The 12111-nt window shown below is 53.8% G+C and overlaps 3 protein-coding genes and 2 non-coding genes across 5 annotated transcripts; 4 read left to right on the forward strand and 1 right to left on the reverse strand.

Moving 5' to 3' along the window:
* Nucleotides 1-146: 146 nt before the first annotated feature.
* LRP88_02862 (DNA glycosylase) lies at nt 147-1581 on the forward strand (the record flags this gene model as incomplete). The annotated part of the gene is made up of 2 exons (XM_083239500.1): nt 147-944; nt 997-1581. The coding sequence occupies 2 exons, from the start codon at nt 147-149 to the stop codon at nt 1579-1581; spliced, it is 1383 nt and encodes a 460-aa protein (XP_083104630.1).
* An 803-nt stretch (nt 1582-2384) lies between these two features.
* LRP88_02863 (AN1-type zinc finger protein) lies at nt 2385-2657 on the reverse strand (the record flags this gene model as incomplete). The annotated part of the gene is made up of 2 exons (XM_083239501.1): nt 2385-2459; nt 2514-2657. 2 exons carry the CDS (start codon nt 2655-2657, stop codon nt 2385-2387), a joined length of 219 nt encoding a protein of 72 aa, XP_083104631.1.
* A 2956-nt stretch (nt 2658-5613) lies between these two features.
* On the forward strand, nt 5614-5696 carry LRP88_02864. Its single transcript has one exon. It is a non-coding gene; the product is annotated as a tRNA-His (tRNA).
* Nucleotides 5697-5803: 107 nt separating this feature from the next.
* On the forward strand, nt 5804-5886 carry LRP88_02865. The gene has a single exon. It is a non-coding gene; the product is annotated as a tRNA-His (tRNA).
* Nucleotides 5887-6707: 821 nt separating this feature from the next.
* Nucleotides 6708-10886, forward strand: LRP88_02866 (5-oxoprolinase; the record flags this gene model as incomplete). The annotated part of the gene is made up of 3 exons (XM_083239502.1): nt 6708-7742; nt 7792-9050; nt 9098-10886. The coding sequence occupies 3 exons, from the start codon at nt 6708-6710 to the stop codon at nt 10884-10886; spliced, it is 4083 nt and encodes a 1360-aa protein (XP_083104632.1).
* Nucleotides 10887-12111: the final 1225 nt, after the last annotated feature.

Genomic DNA, 12111 nt, shown 5'->3' on the forward strand with positions numbered 1-12111 from the left:
GAAGCTCTGTTGCTGCCCAGCAACCGAAACCTCCAATAGAGTCAACGGATTGGCTGCTTAGAAATTGGTCCCTGGCGGAACGTGCATCGAAATCCGGGGTATTCCCACTGTGGCCGCCGATTCGTCAGAGTGGGGGCCTTTTGGCAATGGTTTGCCACAGGAGACTTGACTCAAGAAACGCGTCTACGATTAAGCTTGATCCGAATATCGACAGCCAGTTTACAGGTCACAGCTCCAAAATGCGGACTTCTAAGGTATCAAGAGATGCCTCGAAGCTATTCGATCGCGTATCGGACCCAATCTCACCACCGAGACGAGTGACGAGATCATCACTTGCCCAATTCGCCTTTGCCTCCTCGACGAAAGAGTCCAAGCCTACGATTCGCGATATTGAGGATATCGCAGCTCCTCCCTCTCGAAAACGAAGGCGTGTCGTTGCCACGAAAATCGAATCATCGATATCTACAAGTTCCGTCAAGGCCGAAGCCACCGACCAAACCCTCGATGACATCCCATCGCCGCCAGCCAAGGCACCGCGTCGCGCTCGCAAGCCCGCTCGCAAAACGACCAACCCATCGACCGGCGAGACAAATATAGAGCCACCCTCTGACTGGGAGGCCATGTACGACGTGGTGAGGAAAATGCGAGCCCCTGGCGGACGAGCACATGGCGCAGCCGTAGACACAATGGGCTGCGAGCGGCTGGCGGATCGAAGCGCATCGCCCAAAGACCAGAGATTCCACACACTGGTGGCGCTTATGCTGTCGAGTCAGACCAAGGACACCGTGAACGCCGTGGTCATGAAGAGGTTGCAGACTGAGCTACCGCCGTACAAACAAGGGGCGCCGGTCGGACTGAACCTAGACAACATACTGGCTGTTGAACCGAAGCTGCTGAATGAGTTTATCTGGCAGGTGGGATTTCACAACAACAAGACAAAGTCTGTGCCTGCCCGTGAGACGGTCACCACTCGCCAGGATGGTTTGGCTAACCTAGTCCAGGTACATCAAGCAAGCAGCCGAGATTATTCGCGACAAGTGGAACGGTGACATTCCCGACACTATCGAGGGACTGACATCTCTACCAGGGGTCGGTCCCAAGATGGCCTACTTGTGCATGTCGGTCGCGTGGGGTCGCACAGAGGGTATCGGCGTCGACGTGCATGTGCATCGCATCACGAACCTCTGGGGCTGGAACAAGACTAAAAACCCAGAGGAGACGCGCGCAGCACTTCAGTCATGGCTACCGAAAGACCGCTGGCATGAGATAAACAGCCTGCTGGTCGGTCTTGGCCAGTCAGTATGTCTCCCCGTCGGGCGCAAGTGTGGTGAATGCGACCTGGGAATGGAGGGTCTCTGCAAGGCGGCGGATCGGAAGAAGGTGTTGGAGGGGCGGAAGATCAAGGCGGAGAAGATGGAGCTCGAGGCTCTAGACGGCGCAGCGGTCAAGGTCGAGGTTACACAAGACGTCGTGGTCAAGAAAGAGGAGGGTATCGATGGGATGACAACAGTTGATCCGGCGGGGGAAGCCGCGGCCCCGCCTCCGGAACCAGCCACCCCCATAATATATCCCAGCAAGTGACAAGGCCCTGGCAGGAAACGATTCAACCACATCTTTGAGGCCGACGAACGATGGCGCTGAGGGCGGGCGTTTTGAATAGACACTGAAAACGCATCAATACCTATCGATAGATACCATACAGACCGATCAGTTATTGAAAAACAAACAATTCCGCGGTCCAGACAGTGGGCTCGGCCAAGATGGCGCTATTGTATGCGCGGGCCAGAGCCGCTGCTCACGAGATCATTTACGCGCCCGATACGATATCGGAGATAAGACGGCGTCTTGCCCTCGTTCAGCTGGCGTTGGCAACAGGGTCCTGAATGGAAGCCAGACCAGACCCAGACCCGGCCAGCAGCACCACGTAATCAAGCCAAGGCGACGGATCGTCAGTCCATTCTGAGTCAAGGTCAAAGTCACCGCCTCTGCAATTGTCGGTTGATTCCGCCAGTTGGCTGCTGCTTCTGGTCTTGATTCGCACGGCTGAATGTGAATGAATGAATACTGGACGGTTCCATTGTTTGATTTTGCGAGGGTGAATCAATTCAAAAGGCTCCCCCGCTGAAATGGGGAATCTGTTATGTCCCCAAAGCCATGCATCCTGTACGCCAACGCAGCATCCTCAACTACCCGAGAATAGAAATGTACACAACGGCGGGCAACGCCTCGCAGGTCCTGTGGATGTAGATGCCACCAAAATAAAAAATCAACGAAAGCCAAACCCCATCATTACGTCGTGGCCGTCAAGGATAACGCCTTTCGGTGGGCCGTGGGAGTGACGCCCGTCTCCCGGGCCGGCGCTCGGTGTTTCTCGTTGGTCGTGCTTATACGCCCCGGATAACCTGGGTTCGCTCCGACTCGAGTTGCGCAGCGTTGCGTTCGTGAGACTGCTTCTTGCACTGGGTTGTTCGTTAGCGGAACTGGCCTTCAAGACAATGGAGTCTGAAACTTACGTCCTCGAGACCAGTGCACTTGTGGTCTTCTAGCAGACGATGCTTGCCGCAGAAGTGCCCTTGGCAGAAGGAGCAGTCGCCGACGATGCGCTGGGCGGGCTCCCGGCATTGGGCGGCGGTGCATCGAATTCGCTTGGGAGGCATGTTTGCGGTTGTTGGTTTGGGGGAGTAGGCGGTGGAAGATGAAGAAGGTGCAGTAGCCGTAGAGATGCAGAGACGGTGAGAGTGCAGATGGAGGAGTGAAAGAGTCGAGAGAGCGGTAAGAGGTGTTCGACGAGACGATTTAATAGTCGGAGCCCGGAGCAGGTGAATGCGCCTTTGGAACTCGGTAGAAGAGCGAACCCGGGGGAAGGACAATATTCACACACACGCAACAAGAGTGAGTGATCAAACAAGACGTTCAGAGACAACAGCAACGAACGAACAGAAGGGGTCCCAAGCCGGGCTTTATAAGGAGGCGAGGCGGCTGATGAATGAATCATGCTCGGGTGGAGCCAGCGGTCTGTCTTGTTCGCCTCTAGCTTCGCTCTCACCACATCCACATGCCGTCGACAGGGGAGGAGTACTGTAGGTGACGGACCCCAGGCGAGGCAGCGGCAGCGGCAGCGGCATACAGTACGAAGTAGTACACACGATACCTACCTAGGTACGGAAAGATGAGGAACGAAACAAGACAGCCTGCCAGCCAGAGCAGGGGACCAACCCAACCAAGGCAAGCCTTGCAGGTACCTGGTAGTCCAGAATGCAACCCAGATTCTGCTGCTTGCTGCTTGCTGCCGCCGTTTTCCTCCATGCCTTATTAGCTTCAGCAACCGCCTGGCTGCATCGACATGTACATCGTTGGCGTACAGTATTCCCATGGAGCCGGGCCTCAGTCTCGGCCGCCAACCCAAAAAAACCTAGACACGGCAGAAACCCGTGGAAACACGCCCCCCGGCTCCAGCTGGGTACTCCCCTCCAACTTCTGTACTGTGCTGTATGTACACGGGCACGGGCAACGAGGGTGTTGTTGTTGCGCTGACCAAGGACCGTCCTGGCGAACCCGGACGGGCCACTTTTACCCGCGGGGGCGCTGTCCTCTGGGGGACTGGAATGACAAAGCCGGACCTGGGACTCCAGAGAGAGAGCGAGAGAGGCGAGTTGAAGGGTCACCGCGAGGCTCCGAAAGCGGTGGAGGCGATGCTGCAAAGGACTCCATGGGGCGGGGCCCCCGTACAGTACAGTACAGCACAGACAGAGACAGACAGAGAAGCGTACCGTAGGTAGCGTAGCGCCAGCGTGACGTCGATCAGGTGGGCGGATAAACCGAAGCACAATTGAGGCCGACAATGACGGCAGACGGAGACGGGATGGTTTGCAATCTCTTGATTCTCGTCGGATCCTTGCTGACCACGGTGGCAGCACCGCTGAAGACTGCACGACCGATGCCAATGGCTTCATCCAGCGTCTTGTGCCTCAAACGACCACTGCCTCGGCTGGCGCTCCAGAGGCCCAACTCTCTACCTACGCCGTCTGTCCATGGACCTTGGATGGGATGGACCCTAGGCTGGCTGCCAACAGGTGCTGCTGGCCTGGGCCCGTGGTAGGTGGTCTACGTACTCCAGCTTCCGCCTGTTGACTACCGTGGCCCCCGGCACGTTCCCAGGGATTCCATCCATGCCGTGGGACATTCTGATGGGCGATAACCGGGGTAGGATCCATTTGCAGTCAACCCTGTCACAAGCCCGCTACCCTGCAGGAAAAGGGCCTTCGTCAAGGTCCCCTCTCTCTCACACGCCCCCCAAACCTGCCTTGAAAGGGAATATGCTTGAATGCATGGGGATCGGCCCCCCCCAACAAGCAGGTTCGTCGCCTGGTGCGCCGGGAAAGCCACTGCATCATGCGGCCAGCCAATCGATTCCGGCGGAGACGCCCTTGGGGACGGCGTCCCAGTCTCTTCTCTCGGAGCCGGGGGCGAGTCAGGCCTGGATGCGTCTCGATACCGCGAGCAGCCCGTCACCGTCGTCGTCCTTCCGGCGGCAGCGAATTTAGGCGCTTACGGTGTGCTACATACGGGCGGTGGGAGCAGGTGCGCGCGCCAAGCTGGGTACACGGGAGCAGGCATTCATTAACGACCTCTTTGGAATAAGAGTACGAGCCAATCTTGTCAGCCTCGTTAATGCCCCGACGCCTTGTCTTCAACCCCCCACAGCGGGTGGCTTCTTCCCTGTTGTCGAAGGCATGACGCGAGAGCCGTGAATCCACACGCCAAACTTCTCGTCATTTGAGAAAAGTCCACGGGATCCAAGCCACAAGATTGCCATTTATTAGTGCAAAATTCAGCCGGTGAATACCTGCTAGCACCATCTGCAACTGCATCCTAGGGCATACATGTTGTTGGGTTGAAAAAAGTCGTCTTCAAACTGGTGAGATTGGTGGGCTGTTTGCCAAGCAAGGTCGTTTAAAAAGACTTGTCATGTCGACTGTTGATAGATCATCAACTGATGCAAAAGTCGGCTCCTGGGTCGAGTTTCCCTACTCCCGCTGCATGAGAAATGTAAGGATCTGCTGCCAACAGCATCATGTTATCAATCGTATTTCCCTCATTCCGTGATATGTTCGAGAGCCCCGGTGCTCGAGCCGGCGTCCTCCGTGTCCCATCTGCCCGGCATTCCTCACTCCGTGCGCCCCGGGGACGCCGGGGCCGGATCTCGAAAGCTGGAATCATGCCGCATACCTGACGTGAGGAAGCTGTGTAACACAGTACTGTACCTGCCCCAAAAGAATCGAACTTTGTTCTGGCATGCCCTTCTGGAGCTTCCCTTGTGTCTTGGATGTTTCCCTTGGTTGCCGCTAAGTTGAGTCAATCCCGCCACATCCGAAGAGCCGGGTTCTAGTGCAGCTTCCATTGACTCTTAAGTTCTGGGGACCCCAATTTGTCGACGCCTAGTGCCTCTTGAATGCCTACCTATTCGTCTATATACTTGATCAATCAATCGAATTCCTGCAACAAGATATGTGGAAGTGGTCCACTATCTACCAACTTGGAGATCGGGCCATGTTCCACCCCCGGCCTATAAACAAATCTAAGCGACAGGGATCATCAAGCAAGCAAAAACAAGCCGTCATCGTATAGGGGTTAGTACATCAGTTTGTGGTCAAGTTGAAGCACTGAAAACGCAAGTTCGAGTCTTGCTGACGGCAAATCCTTTCTTTTTTGCATTTTCCACCTCTTTTCCCCTCTGCCTTCAAAGACAGAGCCTGTCTTTAAAAGACTCTTTTACATCACCATTCTGCAACAAGAAACAAAAGCCGTCATCGTATAGGGGTTAGTACATCAGTTTGTGGCTCATGTGAAGCACTGAAAACGCAAGTTCGAGTCTTGCTGACGGCAAATCATTTCTTTTTGTTCTTGTCCACTGTTCTTGAGTCGTGATGGTTTCATTTCTGCTGCTTCTACATCCTGGGGACTCTGCCCTTGCAAGTTGTTTGGGGCTAGATGTCCGTGGATGCTTGGATCCATCGCATTTGCAGTTTGGTGTCCATTGCTATTTACATGCTTCCACACTCAAGTGCCAATTGTTCGAGTTTTCTCGGCACACACTTCACTATACTATGCCCTGTTCTTTGCCGTTTCTTCCATCGCTTGCTCTCATTGTCCGCGTGCTTGCAATATGCCATTGGCAATGCTCATGGTGCGAAGATGCGACCTCAGTGCCCAAAGGTGTCGTTGAATCATTACGGCTCTTCACTGGTCCTCGGCTCCTGTCCGGTTGGTGAAAATAACGTGGCGGTCCGACACCCGTAGAGTTTGTTTTCTGGTAGTTTTCACTGGTACTGGCCTTATTTGATGCTTCTGCTTGTTGATATGCCCTGATAATCTAATTAGGAGGGTTGCCCGTCGTTGAACAAACGGCTAGTTTATCAGTTATTTGATATCCCAAACGACAAGCTCCCGGTACCAATTGCCAATAACGGAACGTGGGGTCCATACATGACGTCGACAGCCATTCACCTTTCCCGACGCTCTTTGACTTACAAATACATCGGCCTCGCGTAACTAATCACCCGTTTCTTCTCCTGCAGCTATTTTCGTCTTGCTTCCTTCGACCTTGATAAGATAGCTAGGTCAGGCTGTCGGTCTCCCATCTTTAGTATTCCTCCTATCAAGTGGCGTCTCTTCCCCTCCTCATTGGATCGACCTGTACCTCCACCATGGCATCAACCACCAAACACCGCGGTATTAGAATTGCCATTGACCGTGGCGGTACTTTCACAGACTGTGTCGGCGAGAGCAATGGAGAGGAAATTATCATTAAGCTCCTCTCTGAGGACCCGGCCAACTACAAGGATGCCCCGCTTGAAGGCATCCGACGCATCATGAGCCATTTCCTGGGTCGAGACATTCCTCGGGGCGAGGCCCTGGACACTTCTCAGATCGACTCTATTCGAATGGGAACCACTGTTGCCACCAATGCCTTGCTCGAACGTAAGGGTGAGAAGATTGCCATGGTGGTGACCAAGGGATTCAAGGATTGCTTAACCATCGGCAACCAGTCAAGACCCAAGATCTTTGACTTGGCTATCCGGAAACCGGATGTTTTGTATGAAAAGGTTATTGAGATCGAGGAGCGAGTTACACTTGAAGACTACGCAGAAGATCCCGAGAGAACGACCACCAAAGCAGAGGCCCAGGTTGGAACCAAGGAGGCTGAAGGAAAAACTCTGGTCCGTGGCTTGTCGGGTGAGACCGTGAGGATCCTCAAGAGGGCCGAGGAACAAGATGTCCGATCGAAGCTCAAGGAGGTGTACGATCAAGGTATCCGGAGCATTGCTGTGTGTCTGATGCACGGCTACACGTACCCGGACCACGAGGCGTTGATTGGCCGCATAGCCAAAGAGATTGGATTCCAACACATCTCGCTAAGTCATGAGCTCATGCCCATGATTAAGCTTGTGTCTCGAGCCACATCTGTCTGCGCTGATGCCTATCTCACGCCAGCCATTCGCAAGTACATTGATGGCTTCCAGGCTGGGTTTGAAGGTGGCCTTGGAACTCGCAGTGTCAAGGAGGAGAAGGGCGCCAAGGGGGCAAGGTGCGAGTTCATGCAAAGTGACGGAGGATTGGTGGATGTGGACAAGTTCACTGGCTTGAAGGCCATTCTCTCTGGCCCAGCAGGAGGTGTTGTTGGATACGCCATCACCTCTTACGACGACGAGACCAAGACACCCGTGATTGGGTTTGATATGGTATGTGAAAGTCGATGATTTCTAGTCGTTCTCTACTGACATCGAACAGGGTGGTACTAGCACAGATGTTTCGAGATATGGAGATGGGCGATACGAGCACGTCTTTGAGACCACCACAGCTGGCGTCACCATCCAATCCCCTCAGCTGGACATCAACACTGTGGCAGCAGGTGGTGGTTCACGTCTCTTCTTCAGAAACGGTCTCTTCGTTGTTGGGCCTGAATCTGCTGGCGCTCACCCTGGTCCCGCGTGTTATCGCAAAGGAGGCCCAGCCACCGTCACTGATGCCAACCTGGTCCTTGGTCGTCTTCTACCCGAGTTCTTCCCTAAGATCTTTGGCGAGAATGAGGACCAAGGATTGGATGTTGAGGCTAGCAGAAAGGTACTTCAAGAGCTGGCTGATCAGGTGAACCAACAGAGCGACAAGAAATTGTCGGTAGATGAGGTGGCGTATGGCTTCTTGACGGTGGCCAACGAGACCATGACCCGACCTATTCGATCTATCACTGAAGCCAAGGGCCACGATTCATCTAAGCACCGGCTTGCGACCTTTGGTGGTGCTGGAGGGCAGCACGCCGTTGCTATCGCCGAGTCCTTGGGGATTCAGCAAATCCTTGTCCACAGATATTCTTCTGTTCTTTCGGCCTACGGTATGGCATTGGCAGATGTTGTTGACGAACGACAGGAGCCTGAATCAATGGTGTGGAAGGACGATAAGGATGTTGTTGCTGAGCTGCAGAAGAAGATGGGGAAGCTCAAGGACCAGGCAAGACAGGCTCTCAAGGAACAAGGCTTCCAAGATGACGAAATCGCATTTGAAGAGTATCTCAACATGAGGTACCGTGGTACTGAGTCCGCGCTCATGATTGTCAGGCCTAGCCTAGAAGAGGCCAAGGAGAGCTTTGGGGGCAACGACTGGGACTTTGGACAGGCTTTTGTGAAGCAGCACCGCTACGAATTTGGATTCACTCTGGACGAACGGGATGTCATTGTTGACGATGTTCGTGTTCGCGGCATTGGCAAGAGTTTCCGCCACAGCGAAGAGACGGTTGATAAGCAGCTCAAGGCCCTGAAGCAGCAGGCTGTCTCTGACAAGAAGAAGCTCAACAGCCAGCAGGTTTACTTTGAGGGAGGAAGACAGGAAACCCCAGTCTTCAAACTCGAGGATCTGGAAGTTGGTGACTCGATTCCTGGACCAGCCATGCTTGCGGATGGCACGCAGACAATCGTGGTTACGCCAAAGGCAACGGCGGTTATTCTCAAGACCCATGTCGTCATCAACCTTGAGAAGGAGGGTTCAAAGTCTGAGTGAGTGTTTTAATCGCTATTTACTCTACTGTACTAACACACTTTAGGTCCACCAAGACGACTGCAGACCGTGAAGTTGATCCCATCATGCTCAGCATCTTCGGTCACCGCTTCATGGCTATCGCTGAGCAAATGGGTCGTGCCCTGCAAAAGACAAGCGTCAGCACAAACGTCAAGGAGCGACTCGATTTTTCGTGTGCAATCTTTGATGCTACTGGCGGGCTTGTTGCTAATGCTCCTCATCTGCCTGTCCACCTTGGCTCAATGTCGACCTGCGTGCGACGCCAGGCCGAGATTTGGAAGGGAAAGCTGGAGAAGGGAGATGTCATCATCTCAAACCATCCATCATACGGTGGTACTCACCTTCCTGATGTGACTCTCCTGATGCCGGCCTTTGATGAGAAGGGGGAGAACATTCTCTTCTACGCCGCATCGAGGGCCCATCACGCGGACATTGGTGGCATTAGTGCCGGAAGCATGCCTCCTCACTCGCGAGAACTGTTCCAGGAAGGTGCCTCGATCAGGAGCGAGAAGCTGGTGAGCGGCGGCAAGTTCAATGAGAAGAGAGTTGTTGAGCTCTTCTACGAAGAACCCGCCAAGTACCCCGGATGCAGTGGAACACGTTGTTTGGCCGACAACATCAACGACCTAAGAGCCCAAGTCTCTGCCAACCAGAAGGGTATCTCGTTGATCGAGACTCTGATTGCTGAGTATGGCCAGGAAACCGTCCAGTTCTACATGGTCAACATCCAGAAGAATGCCGAGTTTTGTGTCCGCCGACTCCTGAAAGAGGTGCACAAGCGATTCGAAGGCAAGGATCTCTCAGCAGTTGATCACATGGACGACGGATCTCCTATCCGTCTCAAGATTCATATCGACGCAGAGAAGGGAGAGGCCGAATTCGACTTTGCAGGAACTGGGCCTGAAGTCTATGGAAATGTGAATGCGCCGCAAGCCATCACATACAGCGCCATCATCTACTGTCTGCGGTGCCTCATTTCAGAGGATATCCCACTAAACCAGGGATGTCTGAAGCCGATTCACATCAAGATCCCCCCCAAGTCTATTCTGTCTCCGTCACCAGGTGCGGCAGTTGTTGGCGGAAACGTCCTCACCAGCCAACGCATCACCGATGTCATCTTCAAGGCTTTCCAGGCCTGTGCAGCCAGTCAAGGTTGCTGTAACAACCTGACCTTTGGCTTCGGTGGTAACCAGAACGGAACCAAGGCCATCAAGGGCTTTGGCTACTACGAGACGATTGCTGGTGGAAGCGGAGCAGGTCCTGACTGGGAGGGCACCAGCGGAGTTCATTGCCACATGACAAACACTCGAATCACGGACTCTGAGATCTTTGAACGACGGTACCCTGTGCTTCTTCGCGAGTTCTCTATTCGATCGGGCTCAGGGGGACGTGGCCAGCACCGTGGCGGCGATGGTGTGATTCGTGACATCGAGTTCCGCATTCCCCTTCAAGTCTCTATTCTCAGTGAACGCCGCGTCTATCACCCTTACGGTCTGAACGGCGGAGGAGACGGAGAGTGCGGTCTCAACCTCTGGGTTCGCAAGGTGGAAAAGGCAAACTGGGAGTCTTCGCTGAAGCAATTCCACACCCAGGAGGATGCTGCCGAGGTGGAATATGAGGAGAGGCACATCAACATGGGAGCTAAGAACACTGCTTCGATGAAGGCTGGAGACCGTATCATTGTGTGCACTCCTGGAGGAGGTGGATGGGGAGCTGAGGGGGCAGAGAGCGTAGCGAAGAGAAAGGTCGATCACACAGAGGCATGGCGGAAGGGCAGTGGCAGCGCGCGGGAAGAGACGGCACTCCAGGCTTAGACGGCCAAGAAGAGGAGTTGGCTACCCGTTCAGTTGCGTCTAGAAGCCGGCTGTAGGCTATCTACCGTAGCAAAAGAAAAGTGCCGAATGTATCTTGCGTGAATTACGACTCATCACATACGTCCACTGCAACCGACATGCCTCCAAAACCAGGCAGAAAAGCCAGGAATGGCCAAGCCCTGTATTCACAGAGCCTCGAATATGTTCCTAAACTTCCACCCTTCTTCCCCAGGGATTCCGTCAAGGGAGATATCCCGGAATAGCAGCGGCATCTGAGTCAGTGTTGGGTCTGGGATTCAAATCAGGAATTGTCTGAGGAATTGTTCAACGCCACTATCGCCGATTGACATAACCAGGCTTGAATCATTGGAGAGTTGATACAAGGGAGAGGGGTGGGTGTGGGTTTGAGGGGAGAGACACTGCCGTGAACTGGGGACATAGATAGAGTCACCCTGAAACTTGGACAGGATGAGACATTTTTTTCCTTTCCCCGCCGTGAACCGCGTGCGTGATGGATCTAATTGCTCTTTTCTCATTCTTGACATGTGATGGTTCGAATTATGCAGCGTCTTGGCCATACCCTTGATATTGAAGACATCACGGCGACTCTACGGCTGAAGGCTTCATCCTCCCTTCGACCCCAAGACGGCTGATTCGTACGAAACGCGACGAGTTGGTCATGTCGTGGTTGAAGGGATGAAGCCATGATCTGATCGGATAACTATTTTGGGATAGGTATGAGCCCTTCTCCAAGCGAGATGGACGTTGAAGCTATTTTCGTCCCATCTTGAAAGCCTGATCAAGCTTATTTTTACTCGGACGATAGACGGACCCCAGGAAACGCTTAATTTGGAACGGCTCTAAAGATAGGTAGAGCGAGTACGAGTAACTGGTTTATTCTTGGAGAGCGTATTAGATTCTATCCGAGATCTTGTCTTTGGTTAGAATACGAGGAGGGTCGAGTTGAGTGCCTAAGGGAGGAAGGTACCACCGCCTGCCTCTCTCTCGAAGCGAGCCGTCATCCTCCAAAGAGGCAAGAGCAAACGATGAACGTGAACCTGAGGACGCAACGGGAAGGCGCCAAATGCCAAATGCCAAATCTCACTCGCTCGGCCTTTTTCCCCCGTGACAAAACTTGGACCTTTCAACATCCCCGAGAAACGAAACTCGCCCACCCACCACTGACTCAATCTCGCTTCAACCCCACGACGACAACCCCGACAAT

Source organism: Fusarium phalaenopsidis (assembly GCF_050370095.1).
Source record: "Fusarium phalaenopsidis strain FUZ10S chromosome Unknown contig_32286, whole genome shotgun sequence".
NCBI lineage: Eukaryota > Fungi > Ascomycota > Sordariomycetes > Hypocreales > Nectriaceae > Fusarium > Fusarium phalaenopsidis.